We start from the raw sequence: 22,859 nt of genomic DNA, 5'->3' as shown, positions 1-22,859 counted from the left end.
CAGCCGGCTCTCTCGGCGGGAATGAAATCATCGGAAGTACCAAACAGACTCCTGGCAAAAACATACCACATTTTCAAGAAGCTTTCTAAAAAAATCCCAAACAAAGAATTTAGCAGGCTGTTAAAACACACTATCATACCTGTCAACCCATACTACAGGTAACCCCGTATTCTTGTACAGGGAAATTTCGTTTTCATGTTCATATGGCGTACAGCTATTTCAATACGGGCAAAAAATTCAATTTTGTCTATTTGTTTGCGTTTCTCCCTTGTGATGGGACTTAGTAGGATGAACGCTGAGATTTATACGTGGCACGGGGTGACCAATAAGGTCTGACTTGGTCTGTAATAAGATAGGGCACTGATAAGGGGTTGACAGGTATGCACTATATTAGTCTCCTCATGCCATCATTTAAAAATATAAAAAAATTATATGTTTTTAAATCTTGCAATTGATATGTTGCTGTATAAGAACAGGAAGGCAGTTTGATGGACAACAGAGGGCAGTTTCGGTAACACTCCGTGCAGTACGGGGTGTCACCGCACTGCCTTCACCAAACCGCGCTGACGAGCGTGGTGATGTTCACATGGCTCCTCGTGAACCTGCAGGGCATCCTGCTGTCGATTGACAAATGGGCCCTACACTAGGGCTGAACGATTAATCGATTTCAAATCGAAATCGCAATTTGAAACAATGCGATTAGCAAATCGCCAGGGCTGCGATTTTTTTGCGATTTCAAAAGTCCTCTTACTTTCTTATTGGAATTGTTTTATTTTTTTATTATTATCATAACTTTATTTATTTAACTTAACAATTGTTCTATGTTTGATTGTTCTATTTCAATTAAAGCATTTTAATAAATACATGTTGGAAGCAATTAATATCTTTTAAGTTCTCATCCTTGCATTAGAATAGTTTTATTTTGATGGTATCATGTGATAATGCTCCATCACATGTTTTAAATATACTACACAGCGAATATTGAACTTTACTTAAATTTTTTATCGTAAATCAAATCGCAATATCTGTCAGAAAAATCGCAACTAGATATTTTTTCCACAAATCGTTCAGCCCTACTCTACACGCACATTTATTATGAAAATTAAAGAAGGGATACTTCAGGTCCCCCCTCTGCCTACAGACACTTCGGCAGTGATGAATAACTACCACATTACCACACTTTACCAAAATGCCGTCTCCAAGGCAGTTACGGGAAGAAGAATAAAAAAGACCATTATATAAATATAGCACAGAACAGCTACTTTAGAAAATAACAGCCATCTTTGAAACCTAGGGGACGATACTAATTCTGAATGAACATACACAATACCAATTGCATCATATGCTACAGATTGTTCCTCTGACTTGTGCTTGTAAATTACCTCGTTCGCTGTTGCGTGAAAGCGACGGCATTTATGTGAACGGAATGTGTCATGAACGCACGTATATGAAAATGTCCAATGCCGTGTCCTTAATTTGTTTACAGGTAAATAGCATACGGTGCCCTCGGTTGGATATTAAAATCGAGCCCAGTTGTTGTTTGCTACGTTGCCTGCATGCTAACACGTCAGAATGTTGTCATTACGATCCTCCGGTAATGTCAGGCTAATGTGGGCGATGTTCCCTGCCACCGTTGTTCACAGCTTCACATATTTTGTTTTGAGCACCGACACACCAACCCTATCTCTAGAGCAAGATATGGTTGGAATCCTCTACCTCTTCCACCCCTGTCACAAACCTAACCTGGATCCTCAACAAATAATGCATCGTGAAATTGTAAAACATGAGGTTCTGGGGGAGTGCACGGCGGAGCACACGGGTTGGCCAGGCTGCCCAGTTGGATAGGCGCAAGCAATTTACAAGCCTTCAAAATCTGTAAAGTGAAAAGAAAACCCCATCACAACAGAATAAGTAATGCAGGCTGGAAGGAAATAGGTTTAACAACACACAAATGTGTGCATTGCACGTACACAATCTCCCAGCCTTATTCAAAGAGTTGTGAAATTGTGACTATCCCAACATTGATGATTGTACCAAACCAACGAGCCCCTAATGAGAATGAAACTGGTCAACAGTTGTGCTTTTGCTTCACCGCTGCCTGTTGGGATGGCCACATTTTCTGAACGCTTTGAGTTGGTGATCTAGCTGAATATTCAATTCCATTGGGCTGGTGGTTTGGATAAAGCAGAGAGCTTTAGTCCATCCAATGCACATCTATCCGCATTGTTAACCCTTTCCATGCCTGCAGCACGCTTTGCACAGCAAGGCAAAGCATAGCCGCCACTGAACAATGTACCTCGGGTCCAAACGACAGCCTGCGATTCAGTAAACACTGTACACACCGTGGTGGTGGAGTTCACATCAACAACAAACAACCAAGCACAGCACAACTTCTACAAAGTCTCTAGTTTATGCGCCTGTCGTAAACAGTAAACGGTACAACTTCAGGGTATAAAGCAGTAAGGATATAACTTCTGGGTTTCATGCTATCCAGGCATCTGGAAGGACAACTGGGGCTGTATTAGCACATTTCGAGTCAGTGGACAATGTGGTCAGGGCTTGAACGTAAAAATGTTCCATCACCTCTGCGCTGTCCCCTGGCAGACATTTCGCATGGCTTGTAGCACCCTGCCAGACTGCAAAGCGCCATGTTCATCTTTTGTTTATTAGTTTGGTCCTACCATTGCGTTAAATGGATATGATGTCCCATTACAAATGCTTTTGAGTATTTTTTTGTAAGTCCCTGCCAAGCGGTAATTAGTTTCGTTTAATGGGCACACTTACAGCTTAATGAACGACGAACGGATTCAGCCCCCAAGACAATGATCTCACGTACCAACGTATATCAAGCAGATTATTAGCGCACAAAAGTGGTGCTTTTTTTCGTGTTACTTTCAATTCGACATAACGCATTGGTAGTGTGTATTGCGATGGAGGAGTTGTAACCGTTCATCGGCCATTGCATTTATCTCGTCAAGAGCGTACACGCTGAATGTTGCCGGTCGAACAACGCGACGGGGCAATGCCTCGCGCGCGACGTGCCCCATAAAGTCTGCACTCCGGAACGAGCACCGTCCTCTCTGTGATGTCGCCAACACGATAGCGGATTGCTTGTCCAATTTGCTAGTTCTCCCTTTATTGAGCAAATAAATAAGAATTCTGACCTTAGACGTCCTGGGATTTAGCACAAACGTTATAAAAGTGTTCCACATACAAGAGGCTGCTTAGTTCAGAGAGTGGTCCCTAGGTCGTACTTTGATGGCCGCTGTGCTACATATGTTGGGTCACCAATGCGGAACAATAAATTACAGTAGGAAAACTTGAAAATATGCTTATTGCTTTATTGTTTAACACTGTAAGTGGTATTTGTTAAATACGTGCAATCGTTATTGCTTTTGAATTTTGAACCCTTCAAGCTTTGGAATTTGTTTGAATATGCCTTAAACACTTCTCTTGATCCATTTACACAGCTACCTAGATACACCTGATGCACACCAATTCGTATACACATATGCAAATAACTCCCAACGCTTAAAAATTCCCGTTGTCATTGTTTAAAAAAAAAGAACGCTCTACACACCTGCATAGAAACACCATTAAAAACCGCTTTTTATACCAGAAATTCACGGACATGTCATGCTTGCCAGGCGGCTGATGGTCTTTCTTGAAAAGCAGAAAACCGCCAGCAGCAGCAGCTTTCAGTTTGGCACAAACTTCATACGAAAACAAAAAATTTAAACACGAGTGACACACGTTAAAACGTCAAATATACTCCTCTTGGTCTACATTTTTATTTTGCGTGTCTTCATTTGACGCATCATTGACAGCGTCTCCATTGCCCTGGTTCTCTACGGCCGAGAGGCTTGCCAGGTCCACAAACACCTCCATGTAGTGGTCAAGATTAGGGCCGAGGTTAAGCACGGCCTCCCAGTTGAAGGCCGGCGGCACGGCCAACGGCTTGGCGCCCTTCCCCTTGCCGGCGCCGTCAGGCTGGCGCTGCCGGCGGGACCTCAGCAAGGTGGCCGCGTTCTTATTCTCGTCTTCCTCCTCCTCTCCTTCCGCATCCTCGCCGTCATCCCCTTCGCCGACGTCCCCCCCGAAGTTGTACTCGGAGAGCTGCCCCAGGCGCAGCGGGCGCGGGGCGAACGTCATCGGCTTCTCCCGCTCGCCTTCAAATTCGGAGCACGTGAACGAGTCGTGCGACTCGCTCTCCGATGACGAGCTGTCCCCCGCTGAGGGCGGCGGGAAGTCGGACGCTCCCTGGTGGTGACCCCGGAGAGTCCGGGACAGCGGGCGCGCCCGGAAGCGACAGCCCCCGCCCACGAGGCCTCCCCCGCCGTTGTTGTCGTCGGACGACGAGCAGGCCTCGGCCGTGCTGGCCAGGCTGGCCGTGTTGCGCGGCCTCCGCACTTCCGACACGGACGACGCGTTCAGCCGCTCCACCTCCTCCAATGAGAGCCCGACGGGGGGACCCGCCATCTCGCCCACTCCCGGCGATTCCAGCCGCATGCGGCTGGGTGGACGGCCTGCGCAGGCCGAGAGGGGGCTCTTGCTCCGCCTCCCCGTGTAGCCCACGGGGAAGGCCGCCATCCCGCTCGCGTTGGCGCCGTCCCAGCCTGCGAGGGGATAGTCTCGCGGTGCCGGGCTGCCGCGCAGCGAGCTCCCCGCTTTGAGGAACGAGGGGGCGGATATTGGGCTTTGACGCACCGGCGTTTGCCTGCCACCGACCGTGTTGAGAGGGAGAGGCCGCGACGAGCCGTACAGCCCGGACGAGTGCAGGGGCAAGAGCGGCTGCAGTGGGCAGGTAGCTGTTGGGTGCCGGGAGGACAGGGAGAAGCGGGAGGGTGCGGCGGGTGCAGGATTGTTACCGTAGCTGTGAGGCCGGAACTGGCGGTAATGCTGCACCACGTCGGCATCCGACGGCGCGATGCTGCTGGCGTTTTCGATGTCGTAATGTTCCAGCTCATTGTCGGGTGTGGTGCTGATGGATCGGAGGCGCATCCCTCTCTCCTCATCCTCGCCCTCGCCAATGTCCGTCTCGTCAGCCATCAGGTACGGAGTTTCCCCTTCGATTATGTCCGGCTTCGCCACGTGAGTCTCATGGCCCAGCTTGCGCTCGGGGCTGTCGGCGCCGTACGGTGGCAGATTGTCTCCCGAGTTGAAAGCCTCATTCTCGCTGCCTTTGTTTTTCTTTTTCTTCTGCTGGTGCTGCTGTTGCTGCTGCTGCTGCTGTTGCTTCGCCTGGCCACCGTCCTCCTTCTCCTTCATCCTCCCGGCCTTGCGACGGCGGCACGTGAGCAGCACGACGAGGAGGACCGTCAGCAGCAGGAAGAGCGCGCCGACGGCGGCAATCACCATCGCCGCCCAGAACGGGAAGGCGGCCCTCTCGACGAGCTCGCAGCGGCGCCCGGCGCCGTCGGCGCGGCACACGTGCTCCGCGGGGCAGCTGGCCGCGACGCAAACGGCGGGCACCTCGCAGTCCCTCCCGGCGTACTCCGCCGGGCAGTGGCAACCGTAGCCGCGCGCACCCCCCGTGGCGGGAAGCGGCGAGCAGCGCCCGCCGTTTTGGCAGGGCTCCCTGGAGCACTCGCCCGGCGGGACGCAGGCGTGGGCGTGCCAGCGGTCGACGCACAGCAGGCCGGGCGGACACCGCGCCTCAGCGCACACGTCCGGGCCCCGGCAGCCGATGCGCAGAGCCCCTCCGCTGTCGCTGGGGACCGCGTCCGCCACGGGGCTGCCGCCCGAGAACGGCATGCTCATCCCGTTGTACTTGAATTCCAGCACGCAGCCGCTCAAACCTACGTGTATAAAAATAAATAAAAACGGTGAGAGGTTAAGATGCAATCCTGAAGTTGAAACTAAAAATCTAAACTATCTTTTTTATTTGTTAAAATAAAGGCCCACTGAGCTATGTAGCTCTTTTTCAGAAGTGACCTGGCTAACACAAATGGTAGCTCAATGAAGTGGCTTATCATGTAGGAACCTATAGCAGCCAAATACTAAATATGGAGGAAAAAACCGGAGGACCAGGATAAAAATACATGCAACCCCGGGGAGAGCATGCAAACTCCAAATACACAGCAGCAGGCGTCAGGATCGGGTTCGAACCCATGACCTCCTGTATACCAGGCGAGGTAGTTAATGTCTCGCCACCGTTACTTGCCATGCCACTAGAGGGAGCTCTATGAAGCCATCTCTACAGAGGGTATTGTGGCCTACTCTACGACAATGGCTAGATGTCGTGGAAGAGGTGGCGAGCATAAAGACTTTACTTCATTACACACTATCTGCGCTTCATCTAACTCCGATTACCATGATTGGCTATATACGGTGCGAAAGAAGTTCAGCAAACATAGATAGATATTGTAGCGTGCCCATTTAGACTGCTGGATAGGCAGAGGCTCGGTGGAGTTAAGAAACTCGTGCCATCGTTTCATCTGTCGGGCCAGGAGATCGAATCGGTGACCATTATACTGCGGTGGCATGCCCAGTATACTCTTTTTGAACAGAATGTTTTCTAAATATTATAATAATAAACATGTAAGAACTCAAAAAGTGTCTCAATGTTCAAATGACCCTTTGGCGGTGGCAACTTTGCTGCCAGTTCTTTCTCACGTGCGCCCCATCAGCAAGCCTAAACTTAAACGTCGACCGCTAATTCAGTTGCAACAAACAATTTTCTATCTTCTTGCAAAGAAACCTTCACTGACCTGGCTCTTTCCCGCGCGCCAATGGTGACGACGAGGGCTGGTACGGCAGGCCCCCGAGCGAGAAGGAAGCCACGGCCGGGCCACTGAAGTCGTGCGTGGGCTGCGTGACGTCCCTGGGCGCCCGGCTGTCGAGCACGAGCTGAACGAGCGACGGCCCGCGCCGCATCGCCCGAACCACGTGCCACTCGCCGTCGTCCACCGTCTCCTCCGAGAAGCGTCGCTCCACGCGGCCCGTGGCCCCCGCGTCCGACACGTACACCAGCCGCCCCTCCACGAGCTGCGATTGGGGGGGCGGGTCACAGAGCGTAGTGCCGGCCGTCAAAACTTTCAACATCCTCTCGCTCGCCAGCCGAACGCTGAAAATGTTCATTAAGCCAGCCAAATCGCTTGCAATGAACATTAAAGAGTGCCCAATTAGAACAATAACACAACGCGGTAATTCCTTATCCTTAGTCTCATGAATACTGAAGAAAACTTTTTCCCCCCACAATTAAAATTGGAGGGGGGGGGGGTGAGACTTTCTCACCTTGATCGTGGTGTGATTGCCAGTCTCGCGAACTTGCAACAGCACACCCTCGGGTCGTCGCGTCCGGAACGTGACCTCCAAGCTGGCCTCCGCCTCGTTGCCCGCCGTCTCCGCCTTGCCGGGACGCCCGCCCCTTTTGGCGGCCGCGCCACGTTCGTCGCCGCCGTCGCCTGAGGCGCGCCTGGCCCGCCCGCCATTCGAGGAAGGGGCGAGCAGGCGATCGCGACGGTAGCTCTCGCGAACCACGTAGTCCAGACGGCCGGTGCCATCCAACCCCAGCGCCGTGTCCTCCGAAATGCCTGCATCAAGCCGATTCACGGAGAGCCGCGATGTCACCAGCGAAGTTTGAGGATTGTCGTCGTCGTTTGTTTGTCGTGGCTTTGCTTTGATTTTGTGTGGGCCGTTGGTATTGATTGGGCATGAGGCGTTGCATTGAATTTCGTGCTCACAAGGACGAATTGCTCATGTGTGGTTTGTGCAAATGATATGCTCATCTTGCGTTTAGGATAATGGTGTGTAAACCACGATATAAACATAAACATATAGAGACAATTAAAAATAGATGGTAAAAACAAGATTTTTTTAAATAAATCCTAAATTAACACATGCGCCTTAATGAGGACAATAATCAAATAACTGGGGTGTGTGTATTTGGTGCTGATTTGATTGACTGATTTATGTGAATACAATTTTTATGTTTCACTGCTGATCCACCTTTGAAACTTTTCCACTTATCCAAGAAGACAACAAATGTTATAAAGCTCCCCACAGCAATAGATGGAGGCCGTTTTGTTCGTCTATTATAGGGGAAACTCCTGTTGATTCACTTTCATAGCAACACGTGCCATGACACGCTGAAAATACGGGTAGAGTCAGTCACGGTTTCCGAGCCGCACCATTTCTGCAAGACACTGCGAGGCGGCAGCTCCCATGGCTTCTCAAGTTCGCAGGAAATAAGCATGACGGGCCAACGTTTGACTGGATGCCAGCGAAAGCCACACCACTCTACGTTGTGGGCTCCAGCTGTGATCTCTTTCACCGGTTGATTACGTAACGGCAACCATTGCAGAGCTGACTAAATGTTTGTGACATTCCTATTTTGTTTTTATCCTCCTCCCTTGGAAAGGGACGCAATGCCTCGCTTCAGAAACGAACAAAATGTTTGGACAGCCAGCATTAATTTTCTCATTACTTGGTACGGTAGCGAGTACAACGTCTGCTCAGCTTGGCTTTGACGCACGCGAAGTTAAGGGCCCGCTGCATCTCTAGGCACCTGCTTGAAAGGCGGCAAAGCAATTAAGCTGCTAAAATGGTTTTCCGTTTGGAGGGCAAATAAGACACCTGTGACAAGTTCAGGACTCCGTGCTCCCCGTGCCAAGCACAAATGAATTGGCTCCTTGTGTAGCTGCGAATGTACTAGCACACACAGATGGCAAGTGTGGGCGGAAGTCTGCAAGACCTCTAAAATAAACAATTTGTGCACCCTGTGGCTCAAAACGTGTATTGGATATGGCCTTCAAATGTGACTGAAATAGTGACCAGGTACAACTCGTGATTTCCTCCCTTGATTGTTACAAACACCGCAGCGTATTGCTGAATTTCAAAATAATTGTCATAATTAGCCGTTAAACACATAGGCTTTCGTGACCAATATCAACCGTAAAAAAGGTTTATTTTTTTGGGTTAGATCGCGTAAATATATAAATGTGTCGTTAAAACCCGCCACCACCCAACACAGCATACTAGTAAGGGTTGTCATGTAAACAGAACATGCCAAATCGTCACAAGTACACCACACGGGTGTGTTATTACCGCAAAAAGAATGAGAAATATGGAAGGAATTTTGTTCGAATCCCATTGTCGCTAATGACATTGCGGAAGCGGACGGGGGATGAAGACGGTGGTGAGGTTTTGGCATTATAATTTAACTCACGTTTCTCGCACAGGTCTTCCGTGAAACCATCGGGGCAGACGCACATCTGGGAGGACCACATGTCGAGGCAGGTGGCCCCACTGAGGCAAGGCCGAGCTCGGCAGGCCCCCTCCAGCCGCGGGCACCTGGAGGGAGGCATTCACACAGGATTCGTAACGAGCAGATATCGCGCGTTAAAGTAAATAAACAAGCAAATGCATTCTCTCACGCGTTGCCGGGTTTTACCGCTTGTGGTTAAGCACATTTGGGGCGGGAAATGTCGGACAATACGTGGCAGGAACACAAAAAACACGTCGCTGAGCTAGACAGCACAACCAAGGAAGGGTACGCAATAACTTGTCAATCTACTTCTGGATGAAGGCCTCCCAACACTGTGTCTGTCGTGTGGGCGTTGTCTGACCATCACTTCGGCGTGGGTTGGTGGAGGTTCAGGCTACCGACCAGTTCAGTAGGCATTCGCCAATGGCAATAGCCATGGCTGGGAATCTAAATTTAGGTCGCTGGGTTCGTAGTGCAGTGCGCTAACCACTTCGCCGACCCACAAATGACCGGGTTGTCGACGTTAATGGCGAAACGGCGTCCCTGACCGACACAGCATAGGGTGGTCTCCAGCCAGCAGTAGATTGAAAAAGGGCTGAAAATCTTTTTTGTGAACGTGACCGAATGTGGCACTTAACCAAATAAATAAATTACCAGCGGTAAAGTGACACTGAGAACACATTAGAAAATGAATACCAAGAAACAGCCTCTTGTTTTCAGAATGGATTCTTCATCTCATAACAAAACGCCAATAGCACGATTGGAATTATATGGGGGGGGGGGGGGGGAGACGGAAAAAAATTGGGTTTGTTTACTTTACATTACACGGCAGATATTGCATTTGTAAAGACAGTTGGTGGAGGCTCATTTATTGTTTTGGTCTTAATCTCCATCCCATTCAGACCTAACTTTCCTAGTCCTGTGCTGTTGTTTGTGTAATGGATCTATCAATTTGGATTGTGGGTGTTTGAAGTAAGTAATGGATATATACACAAGTACTACATTTAACTATTTTTTTTCCACTGCAAGTTTAGGATAATTTATAGCAGCTGCTTAGGATTAAAGTACCATGTATTATTGGATTTGCCATGTCTCAAATGCTCTTAAAACATCTCTGTTGTACACAGTGTGCATTATAGTATTCGTTCATTTGGCCAACACCCAGGGCAAGTATTATTGGCCACCAAAGCTCTGGAAAGCCACAAAGAGCTAATTTACCACAAACGTGATATTCTGTGTTGATTTTCAACATGTGTTCTTTTTACACTGTTCCAGAAAAGCTATGTTATTTTAGAAATAGACTCGGTTTTTTTTCATTTGTAAAAGGATTTTGCTGTTTTTATAATGAAGACACACCAATTTTTCCATGAAGACTTTGCCAGTGCGTTTTAGAGTATATTGACTTTACGCAAGTTTACTGTTGCTCATCCACCAAAGTAAATTCAGGGGGTATTTGCTTATAGCCAAGCTTTGGGTGAGAGTGCTTTAGAATAGCAATGAATGCATGAATACATTTTACCATCTACAGAAAAAAGAAATATGTAATTAAATTACTGAAATATTAATGGCAGCCTTTCATTTTTCATCAACTGGTACAATTCTTTAATGTCATGTAATGCAGCATGTCTGGTTTCTGTTCTTAATATGAATCACCTCCATTAAATATGTTTCATTGAAAAGCCATGCAAAATGATCTCATATGGGCAAGTACAAATCTTGTATGACATCAATCGTCTGGCCCAAAAAATACCTCAAATTCGCAGCGTGTGGCTTGTACCACACGGTGTTAAGTTGGCGGTGTGCATTCCGTGATCCCACAGGCCGAAGGACCTTTTTGTATATTTTTGCAGCTCGTGCCACGGTGTTGCTACTCGGCGCGTGACGTGGAAGCGGTTTGCCACTGGAAGATGAACGTGGCATCAGTGGCCCACTCTTCCCGCAGGACGGCAAAGCTGATGTAAGCCGATTGAACAAGAAAAGGTGCGCTCAAGAAGTTTACAAACTTGGCAATATCGCCCCCTTCAATTTTGTTACAATGTGCACTGAACTTGGGCATTAACTAGGATATACAAATCTTGATTTGAGGCTTTCGTGACTGCAGGAATCCATACTCTTTGGTTCTTTCGGTAAAGTCACGTAGGTATAAAATGAAATAGTCTGCAGACTATGCTTTCCCACCTGATGACGGATGCTTGTGTTGCGCCCGAAACGTCGTAATTTATTTTATTTTATACCTACGTGACTTGAGTAGGATATACCATCTCATAGCAAAACTCTCCATTATTGCAATGTTTTCCTTGATGCCATTACCAAAATCACACATCTTCCAAACTCCAAATGCTGCTTCCAGACTACTCGTAAATGAGACCGCATTACCCCAATGCTCTGATCGCTCCACTGGTTCCCAAATCAATGCCGGATCAGCTTCAAGATCCCACTAATTGTCTTCAATATCCTCCATGGACTTGCTCCTGCCTACCTCTTCCCATCTTCTTCTACTTCTTCATATGCCTGGTGTTGATGTAATGCAACAACTATCATTTTACATTGAGGTGCTTGAGCCAGATAATTGAATGAATTGCGGAGTGTACCGCTGTGAACCCCTCCCCTGTCATCTCATCAAACCGTACCACCCTCCAAGCACTCTCTACCCCAGAAACCAAGGACTTCTGTTAAAGCCTGTAATCAACCCTCAGTCGGTGGGAGGTCACTCTTCCTGCTCCGCTGACCGCATGGGCTGGCACACCCTTCCCCCCTGCCACCGAAGCTGCCGACTCATTACCACTGTTTCTGGTCGAGTCTCAAGACCGACCCTCTACTCTCCTCCACGCTGCTGCGCTCTCCTACGACTGCTTCGAACACGACCCCTGGCGAGCGCACGTACGTGTCCAGGACTCCGCTGGCGGCGAGCGCCTGGCTGGGCTGCAGCGGGGCGCCGTTGATGCTGAACTCGCGCACGCAGCCGACAAAGTCGTGCGATATTCCGCTGCGCCGGATCAGCGGCAGCAGGGGCAGGAGCGAGGCCACCCCGCCAGCCCACGCGCGGCCACCATGCACGTCCAGCGTCCTTGGGGGAAGGGCGTCGGGATGTCAAAGTGGCAGCCTTTCAGGGCACATCACGAATGATGCATTGCACTCACCTTTCAAAGACACCCTTTAAGTGCTGCTATTGTATCATCCGGTTTAACAACATGTCACATTTCAGGGCTTCCGATAAGCGCAGTCTACTCACATGCCATGGTTAGGGTCAGTGAGTGGATGGCTTTCGGTGTGTATCCGTCCTCTCATCGGTGTGCTAGGTGACACGTGCCAATGTTATCATGCTTGTACGACGAATATGTTGAAACCTGCTGGGATTCGACGGATTGTCATGTTTTGGAGCAATGATTTAATTCAAGAATGTAATATTTTTCCGTCTCGAAGTTATTGTACGTGATTTTTGTTTTGCTCGCATTCATCCTGAACCCAACTTTGCAACCTTTGTTATTTGGTCTTTCTAAGATTTCTTGCAGTGCATTCCTATTGGACACGAGGAGGACTCAATCGTCTGCAAATCTGAGATTAATTAGTTTCACTATTAATATGTATGCGTTTATTTCGATGATAATATACTACAGAACTGCATGGTTTTAAAAACTACACGAATGGCCATTGTCGAATCTCTGTACACTTATTTACCATTTACCTGATCAGTAATCTCTGCACCGAGTATACAAGAAAACCCTTGAAACGCGGGGAGTCAAACAGAAGACCTTGACTTCACGGCAAACATTCATCATGTCTGGCAGTGCGCAGACTAAAAAGTGCTCAGGCGACAGGTAAATGGACGTCACTCACTGCGCTGACCCAATGCCAGGGCTGCTGGTCGAGCAATAACCGGCCACCGAATTCTCCGGGCAGTCGTCCACAGCGAGTGACCCGGCCTGCAAAGTGACGACAACGCAGCCAAAACAAACAAAAAGCAAACGGGTCAAGACGCCGGCACGCGTGGCGGCTCGCAACGCGTTGCTTCTCGCGCCGAATTTTTCCGTTTGCCGCAAGCGATTGCGCTCTCATGAAGGGCAGTTATAGAATTACGTTATGATCCAAAGCATGGAAGAGTAGGCCAAAACCGCTTTCGAGAGGGGGGGGGGTTTGAGCCTACTCTAAGCGGAGGCCCTGCACAGCCTGGCGAGATCCTCATCCAGCAGTGGATTGACAAAAGGATTGTACATGTCAACCATTTAGTAAATCAGTTAAATTATCTGACAGAGTCCTGATCAATATGTGTACTCGTACATAATACCATGTTTATCAGCAGTGATTGTTAAATTTACTCATTTTCACCAGCTAGGCGGTGCCTTCAATAACAGACAAAAGGCTACACAATATTATTCAATTCTCATGTCTACACAGCCATTATAGCTTATTCACGGAGATGTCCGGCAAACACGACGGAAGTGTTTTCAATATAAATTTAGTTCCCGGTCGGTAATGTACAAGCGAAATAAATTTGGACTGCAATATTGGTGCATGTGTGCATGCCAGTTACAACAACTACTACGTGACAAGACCTTTATGGTCCACTTTACAGCAGGATGGTAAGGCTTCTGGTGATAACTCCACTACTTTAAAGGGCAGGTGAATTATTCGTATCGTCGCCCACTTACGGACGCGGTGAGCGTGCTGTGGGCAATTTTCCGCCATTTACATTAATCTTTAAAAATGTTTTGACAACAGAAGTTTCGCGTGCAACACAGCAGGCGATTTCGCAGGTTGTATTCGCCAAATGAATCAGCGAGGAAATACGTTTTTCGGAAAAAAACACCGACAGAAACAAATTGTTGATTGTCCTTCAAGACATATATATGTGTGTGTATATATATACTTGCTGAAATATATGACAAATGCGGGGTGCTTTCCATGAGTTGGAATGGTTGGAACAGGTGGAATTACGATCTAAAGAGCTTCAGTTCGATTCCATTTCCCAGCATTGTAGTTGAAAGATTTGTGCAAGTTGCTTGACTACACCCTCCATACTTTCCCTCCCCCTGCCTCCCCCCCCACCTCCTTCACCTCTTCACCATGGTTAGTCAATCGGCAACTCAAGCACGGTGGCGTAAAACGTGCGGACACCCCTCTCTTCCAAGATGTATGTAAGCACGTACGTTGAATTTCGTCCGCACCGTACGTAGCCCACCGTGCTAATCGAAGGTGCGGGGGAAAAGGACAAAGATGTCCAGCCGGTGTGGAAGAGTAGGCCAAGGTAACCTCTATAGAGCCAGTCAGTGGCGTAAAAAAGCGATGCAGCCTTTGCATTTACTTGTTATAGGAGAATTGAAAATGTGGAGACAAGAACGGCGCAATGAGAACCGAGGCATGCATGCACAGCATGCGCTAGGATTGGCCAACACTGGCAAAAGAAAACTGCGGGGGGGAAAAATGTCCTTCCGCCAGGTCGCCTTGATGAATTCAATGCTAAAGTTTCCCCCAGATAACACTCAGGCGCAGCAGAGCCTCGCCTGAGCCCGCTGTCGCCAACAAATCATTTGACGAGGCACACGCACACGGATCCTAAGCAAACACAGCCTCGTAATATTGCAACCCGCACACAGCTGGCGGGGGCTACTGGATCAACTTAGGCAACAAGCCACCAGGCAATCCTTACCCGGTTCTCTCAGCCAAGGCCTGTTATGAACTAATATGGACTCATACCTAGTTAGTGTTTCCAGCTTAATGACTCTGAAAACAGTTCGGGGGAATTACCATTTTTTTTTTACTTATTCGACTAAAATTCGTTTCAATTACCTGGGGATGGATGAGGTGTGCGCGTTCTTGGTTGCGAGCCTCATCAGGCCCGCGCCATAAGTAAACCTCTCTGAGCCAATTTGACTATTTCTAGTGGTTTTAAGAAAGTGCCTTCCAACATTTCCCTGGCTCTTGCATACGTCTCCGTCTAAAAGCTTCCACGCGCATGCCGCTGTGAGAGTTTAACAGCCCCCGGTGAGCATTGCACGTATTAAACAGGCCCGCGGCGGTACGGATAACCGAGCTATTAGCCTTCTCTTTACCGTCCCTGCGAACCTGCAATCCTGCCAGCAAAACTTTCGCCGTTTTGCGCAGCAACTGTTGTTTCTTTTGGTTAGAATTCCTGCGTCGATCTGTAGGCAGCTGAGAAGCTTGCCTCTCTTGGCCACAACTCTTGCTGGTTAACCGACAGTACGATTGGCTTTCTTTTTTTTTTGCCCGACGGAAGACGCAGGCAAAAGTTGTGGTGCCGAGTCCCGGTGTAACAGGCTAAAATAAGCCCTGCCCCGATTAAACCCGGGTATAGTTTGGCCCAGGCCAGAGTATACCCGGGGGGATAAAGTGTCCTAGGCTAAACTATACCCCCTGGGGGTTTAAACTAGACTGGGCCAGACCATACCACTCCAGGCCAGAACATGCCCCATGTGAAAGTTCAAACGAACTTCAATCGATATCTAAAAAGCGTATAAATGGAAGTCAGAATCTCAATTTGATCAATTGAAGCGTTTTAGGGTTAGGGATAGGGTTAAGGTTAGGGTTAGGGATAGGGTTATTATTATTATTAAAGTTTTTCTGGTTGAAGCAATCAAAGCCTATGTGTTGACAGTTTTTTTAAAAATGTTGGAAAAATTTAGTAATTCATGTGTATATCGCTCAACACTATTACTATCATGGGGGTATGATTTGGCCTAGAGGGGTATAATTTGGCCTAGGCCATAATATACCCGGGTATAATCTAGCCTAGGCCGTTTTAACCCCGGGTATACTACGGCCTGGCGGGTATACTACGGCCTGTTTCACCGGGTAGGACTGCTTCGAATATAAAAAGGTCGCTCACGCTACACACGTGCGTACGCGTGTTTGTTTACACTGCTCAAAGCGGGGGGGGGGGGGGGGGGGGTACTGGAGGCAATGCCACGAAGCCTCTTTGGAAGCCGCACGCCTGCAATTTAAATGGTCACTAATTGGATAACTGAATGATTTAATAACCTCGGCTAATGAAATAAGCTCATTCTGGTATTGCTGTTTTTATTGGACGAACTTAAATGCTTAAGTTTCAATTATGAAATACTTTTGCATGCAGTAATGTTATTAAACAGAATGAGTGTGTCATTCTATGAGGGGTATTGTTATTTCAAAGCTAACTCAATTCTACCACCTCAAACATATTTATATTCTATGTCCTGTAGTATTGTTGTATTTAAAAAAAAAACAAGATTCGTCACAAATTATTTGAGATAAACATATGTTCGGGGTAGAACAATAGCGCAGTGGCTAGTGAGCAGTTAGCGCAAGTGGTTAGTGCACAGCACGAATAATCAATAGGCCTGTCTATATTATCCTCAGCCACGGCTAACATCAGTGGCGAGTGTTATCCGTAATGGTCCTGAGCTCCGTCTCTTCACCGACCCTGCTGCAGTGACCAACATGGAGTATCGCTTTGCTTGCGTTTTTACCCAGGATCGCCTCACCGAGTCTCAGCACTTTTTTCTCAGGAGGCGCCTGCCAACTTACACATCGGAGTGGTGGGGGGCCGATGTTCACATGCGTAACCCTAATTGAGCAATTTGCAGGTAACTTATTTCAGATTTGGGATGCTTTGGCAATACCAGTTACATTGTATTGGGTGGGTTTTTTGTTTTACTATGGGAGGAAACCCATGAAGAACGGGGGGGGGAGGGGGGGGGACATTCCAAACGGCACGCAGAGAGGTGCCTGGGTCGACAATCGAACCCAGGAACTTGTTTATGTGAGGCACGAGTGCTGCCACTGTGCCACTCTGCTACCCACTAGATGGTAAAACAACCCCAATGACGAGTATAGAGTGGGCAAAACTTCATTCAGTAGAAGATTGACAAGAGGGCTTCTTTTTTCAAGTCCTCTGCTCAAAGGCAGGTCATTGACAAAGGATAGTAAATCATTATTATTCATTTTCATTATTAAAAAAAGTGTTGCAGCCTCAAGTGATACATTTCAAGCAATTATGTATGGGGTATCTTATTTAAAACACACACACACAGTGGGAACATTTGTTATTTTTCCAATAAATCATTGAATATATAAACGGTAATATTCAATAACAAGAAATATATAATTTGAGTCGGTCTAGCGAGGCACAGCGTGGTCTCAAACTGAGTAATATGAACAAGCTTGCTGCTTCTGTGAGGGGTGTTCGGAGGAATGCACAAAGCCAACGTGAGTCAACAAACACCTATTTGAAGGCTGGCCGGAATGTGCACTATTCAATGCTTGGCAAAATGTAATATTAAAAAAACACCACAATTTATTTTATTTCACTCGGTCAATCAAAGACCACCACAAACGCGTGACTGTGTGCCATAATCCTCTGATCTAATGTACATGTTTAATGAAGCGAGCCAACTGCAAAATAAACATTTCATATATTTAGTACATATATTGTGTGTGTGTATATATATGTCATTATGAGTCGTATACATGGGTGGGAGGGGAAGGGGATCGATTTTACAGTAATGTTGCTCGAGGTCCATGGGTTCTCATCAATAGAGGCCACGGGGGATGGCCCCACTATTGAAAAACGAAATCCTAAACAATAATTACCTGCTTATTATGAAGATTACAAACTGTATATACCCCCCTCCCTCGACCGCCCTCCTCCCTCGCTCCCCTATGACTATGAGCTCCCATTGCTCACCATCGATATCTCTCTATATATATATACACACCCGCAGGCCGCCACTGCTCGAGGTGGACTCACCGCTCCAAAGCGCTTGGCTATAACCGTGTGGAAATGCCCATCGGCCACCGGCTGGGCTGTCTCCATGTGCACCGCGCCCTGGCCCAGGTTGTAGGAGAAGCGCACGCGTCCGTCGCGCACCTCCAGAGCCAGGAACTCGGCATCGGGAGCGACGGCCGTGCCCAGCGAGAGCGCGCCGTGAGTGAGGAGCAGCAGGCCGTGGCGCCGCGTCGTGGCAAACTCCACGGCGAGTACGTTGCTGCGGCCGTCGAGCGCCGGGACCTCGAGGAAGGAGAGCTCCGAGAAACCGTAGCTGGTCAGCTCGCAGCGCGCCCCGCTCATGCCTGGGGACACGCGCGCACAACGCGCGCATGCAGATACGTGGTCGCTTGAGCCGGAGCACTTTCCTCGCAACGAGAGGCACAGGCGGCCTGCCTTGTGCTCTGACTCGCGAAAAAAGGGGGATTGTTATTGTGCATTCTCGCGCGGTTTGGGTTTTTTTCCACATCGAGACCATTGCCAAATTAGCTCGCGACGGTCTACGATTTCACGCGAATTAAATTTAACGAAATGTCAGGAGCGCCACAGCCAATTATAGCCGCGGTTGGCTTTTTGTCGCTCTGCCTTGACAGTGCAGATGGAAAGTCACTCACCAAACGGGCATCGGCATGAGTATCCAGTGGCGGTGTTGACGCAAGAGCCGTTGTTGTAGCACGGAGACGAAGCGCAGTTGTCCACCGTCACATCACAGATTTTGCCTGCGAGTCGACAGAATCGAAGGTTCGACGCACAAGGAATTTATTTAACCGTCAATGCTGTTTTACACTTAATAGAAAAATGTTAGTAAAACTAATTTCGAGCGATGAAAAGTATTGGATTGTGTAAAAAAACATGCGTGTACACGGTACATTTACAATAATGAATGGCTTGCTCGTTTTAAAACAATTACGTGAAAACGCCTTACCTGAAAATCCCGCAGAACAGTCGCAGGCGAAGCCTCCCTGTGTATTGTGGCACAGGCCCCCATTCTGGCATGGTCCCTCCAGGCACTCGTCCACGTCCGTCTCACAAGCTGTCCCGGAAAACCCTGGCAGGCAGCGGCACGCAAAACCGCCTGGCAGGTTTTGACAGGAGCCACCGTGCCGGCAGGGCGTTGACAGACACTCGTCAATGTCGGCCTCGCACCAGGTCCCAGCGTAGCCTGCAGGTGCAGGTGCAAACCGCCGGTTCGAGGACCTCGTGCGACACCAGAATGACCGAGGCGCTCTCTACGACTGTCGCCGTGGGCCCCACTGGCCAGGCGCTTGGCGCAGTGGCCGCCGTTGGCACAGGGAGACGGCGCGGCGCAGGGGTCGACGTTCGCCGCGTCCAAGACGACGCCGCTCTGCCGCTGGATGGCGTCCGAGTTGGAGGCGAAGAAAGCAGCGAGGACGTCGGAGCTCAGGTACCTTCCGCCCGTGTGCCGCCCCGACAGCAGCAGGTGAGTGGCGTTCCCGTAAACGAAGGCAGCGTACAGCTGCACGCTCGCCGCCTGACTGCCCAGGCGAGCGTCCGACGCCTGCACGAAATCCCGCAGGTACTGCCCAATGAACTCCCTGGGCGTCTTGGGCCTGGACAGCCGAAGCAGCACGCTGCTCTCCAGCGTGGCGTTGGAGAACGAGCCGAAATTGACACGGGCGGTAGTGGTGGCCGGCGAGTGCTTGCCGTCGCTGCCGCGCACGCTCAGCTCGAAGCGCCCCTCGGCCGAGCGCGGCTGCGAGATGAGACGGCAGGTGTTGGGCTGGAAGCTGAAGACGTTGAACGGGCCGGACGTCAGATCGCAGTTGAATCTGTCGGAGATGTCCGGGTCCCTGGGTCGGACGTCGCCAATAAAGCCACCCGGGAAGGGGCTGCCGAAGTAATTGACAGTGCACGCGCACGTCACGGGCCTCCGACGGGTTGTCGTTTTGGTCAAGCACGGACAGGTGAAGCGTGACAGTGGAGGTTAGTGGCGGCGAACCGGCATCAGCGATCGCAACCGGCAGGTGAAATTCCGGCTTCTGTTCTCGGTCAATTGGACGCGCCGTCTTGAGCAGCCCACTAGAGCTCAGGCTGAAGTAGCCGCGCCAGGCTGGGTCGGAACCGAGGAGCTGGAAGGTGTATGGTCCCTTGTTTGGCGGAAGATCCGGGTCACCTGCTTCCAAGTTGAGAACCGTCATCCCCGCAGGCTGGTTCTCCGTCACCTTGGCTGACGAGGTCAACAGGAAGGGCCCGTTGTCATTGACGTCCTCCAGCGCCACAACGACCACCGTGGTGCCAGTTCGCCGGGGGTTCGCCCATGTCCACCGCGACCACGGTGAGGTTGTACAGCGGCACGGATTCGCGGTCCAACGGGGAAGCCACGGCGATGAGGCCAGTGTGCGCGTTGATCGAAAACGCCCGTCCCGCATTCCCACTCTGGATCAGGAAGGAGAAGGTCCTCCAGCCGGGCGGCGAGTCGAAGTCGTGGGCGCTGACGCCGACCACGTGAGTGCCGACGCTCGCCGCCTCGCTCACGCGCCCGTGGTAGAGCGCCGACGAAAACACGGGCGGGTCGTTGGCATCAGTGATGGCCACGTTCACGAGAACCTCGTCCACGTCGAAGCCGCGGATGCTCCCCGCATTTTTGGCGATGACCCGGAGCGTCGCCGAGGCTTCCCTCTCGCGATCCAGCTGGGACGAGACGATGATTTCCCCCGTCCGCTCGTTGACGGAGAAGCCCTTGCTCCGGCTTTCGCCGAAGAGCATGTAGAACACCGTGCCGTCGACCCCGGCGTCACGGTCCGTGGCGAACACCGAGCCCACCGGCGCGCCCACCGGGGCCGACTCGGAGACAACAAAGTTGTACTCCCGCTGCACGAACCTTGGAAAATACTCGTTCACACCTGTGATCTGCACGTGCACCTGTGCCGTGCTGTAGTGGAATGTATCCGGATAATTATAAGCCCGAACTGTCAGTTCGTAGGTCTGCTTTGTCTCGTAGTCGAGGAAGCCCTGGGTGGTGAGAACACCTGTTTTCTGATTGAGAACAAATAAATCTGCTTCCCCATCATCCAGGCTGTACATTGTCACAGCGTTGCTCGGCGAGTCGGCATCGACGGCGTCCAGGACGAGAACTGTCGTTCCACTCGGTGCATTTTCTGGAATGACCGGGTAGTAGTCCGACGCGTTCAGCATCGGCGGGTTGTCGTTGACGTCCGTGACCGAGATGCTCACCCCGCTGCACTCGGTCTTCGCTTGCCAGCCACCATCCGCGGCGCAGACGCTGAGGTTGTAGAGCTTCTCCGTCTCGTAATCCAATTCGCCCACAAGCAGGATGTCCCCGCTCTCTCGGCCGACGTCAAACAGGCCGCTGCCGCCCCCGCTTGCGATCGAGTAGACGATCGCCCCGTTCACTCCGGCGTCCCTGTCCGTCGCGGTGACCCGCGCGAGCGACGACCCCGCCGGGTGGTTCTCCGGGAGGCTGAGTTCCAGCGGCGGGTGGGCAAAGCGCGGCGTGTACTGGTTTTCCTCCGTCACGCGGACGATCGCCGTGGCCCGCGAGGAGAGTGGCGGACGGCCCCTGTCCCTGGCTTCCACAGTGACGCTGAAGGTGGACCCCGAGTCGCCGTTGAGCGAGGCGCGCAGTTGCAGGAATCCGCCGGCGTCCACATCGAAGCGGCGCGACGCGTTCCCTCCCACGATGGAGTAGGCAATTTGACCGTTGACGTCCCTGTCCGGGTCGACCGCGCTCATGTTGAGAATTCTCGTGCCCACGCGGACGGTGGCGGCGACGGGCGTGGAGTAGCGCTCGCGTAGGAACCGGGGCGCATTGGCGTTCGGCACGACGACATTGATGGTCACCGTGGCGTCGCTGGAGAGGGGGGGCCTGCCCCGGTCCATTGCGGTCACCACGAAGCTGTACTTGTTGAGGTTCGCCCCGCTGCCGCTGCCCGCCGGGTCTCTGTAGCGGAGCGGGCGCACGCTGTGGATCTCTCCCGAATCGCGGCCCACGCGAAAGTTCTCCGTCTGCGACCTCATGAAAAAAAAGACCTGGCCATTGGCGCCATCGTCCGCGTCGGAGGCCGAGACTCGAGCGACGAGGGCCTCGCCCTCGGACGGCTCCGGGAACTCGACGTAGTAGGCCGTCTGGCCGAAGCGCGGCGCATTGTCGTTGACGTCGTCGACGACGATGGTGACGTCCGTGCTGACCGTCCAGGCCGGGTCGCTCGCGCGGACTTTGACGGCATAGCCGGAGCGGTCCTCGCGATTCAGCCGCCGGCTGACGGTGATCTCCCCCGTGCTTGGGTGGATGGAGAACGGGAGGCTGGGGTCGAGCAGCGAGAATGTGATGGCGGCGTTGGGTCCCTCGTCCGCGTCCAACGTGCTCACGCGCAGCACCGGGAAGCCGACCGCCGCGTCCTCTCGCACGTGGGCGCTGAAGATTTGCGTGAAGCGGGGCGAGTTGTCGTTTTCGTCGGTGACGGATATCAGCACTTTCACGTTGCAATGTTGAGTTGGAGATCCTCTGTCAGTGGCCCTTACGGTGAGCTCATAGCTTGCTACGTTCTCCCGGTCCAGCGTAGAAACTGACCTTATCTCGCCGGAGTTGGGGTTGACGCGAAACACGTTTCCAATGTTGCCATCAATAATGCTGTAATCGACCTGCCCATTGATTCCCGAGTCCTTGTCCACCGCTGTGAGGACGACGATGGTTCTAGGGGGCGTGTTTTCCGGCACCTTGGCCCAAAATCTCGATGAGGAGAACTCGGGAGCATTGTCGTTGATGTCCAAGACGTCCACCTCCAGCTTGAGGTAGGCGGAAAACGGGGGGAACCCCGAGTCCCTCGCCTCTACCACAAGCTCGTAGTGATGCTGGTACTCGTGATCAAGAGCGCGGTGAACGGACACTTCCCCGGACTGCGGATCGAC

The 22,859-nt window shown here is 50.9% G+C and overlaps 1 protein-coding gene across 1 annotated transcript in view; it reads right to left on the bottom strand.

The window, feature by feature from the left end:
* Positions 1-428: 428 nt before the first annotated feature.
* The window catches only part of LOC133342996 (protocadherin Fat 4-like), a 136,957-nt gene continuing 114,526 nt past the window's right edge, over positions 429-22,859 (bottom strand). The window contains 13 exon segments of the mRNA XM_061552415.1: positions 429-5,798; positions 6,711-6,987; positions 7,237-7,535; positions 9,170-9,294; positions 12,093-12,275; positions 13,046-13,131; positions 17,952-18,274; positions 18,584-18,688; positions 18,895-19,135; positions 19,137-19,199; positions 19,201-19,836; positions 19,838-20,230; positions 20,232-22,859. Of these exon segments, the coding sequence (XP_061408399.1) occupies positions 3,763-5,798; positions 6,711-6,987; positions 7,237-7,535; positions 9,170-9,294; positions 12,093-12,275; positions 13,046-13,131; positions 17,952-18,274; positions 18,584-18,688; positions 18,895-19,135; positions 19,137-19,199; positions 19,201-19,836; positions 19,838-20,230; positions 20,232-22,859 (7,395 nt within the window). The 3' untranslated portion in view covers positions 429-3,762.

This window comes from Lethenteron reissneri, chromosome 16 (assembly GCF_015708825.2).
Source record: "Lethenteron reissneri isolate LAM-NWPU_2019-01 chromosome 16, ASM1570882v1, whole genome shotgun sequence".
Lineage (NCBI taxonomy): Eukaryota > Metazoa > Chordata > Hyperoartia > Petromyzontiformes > Petromyzontidae > Lethenteron > Lethenteron reissneri.
This window is presented reverse-complemented; position numbering and strand designations above follow the sequence as displayed.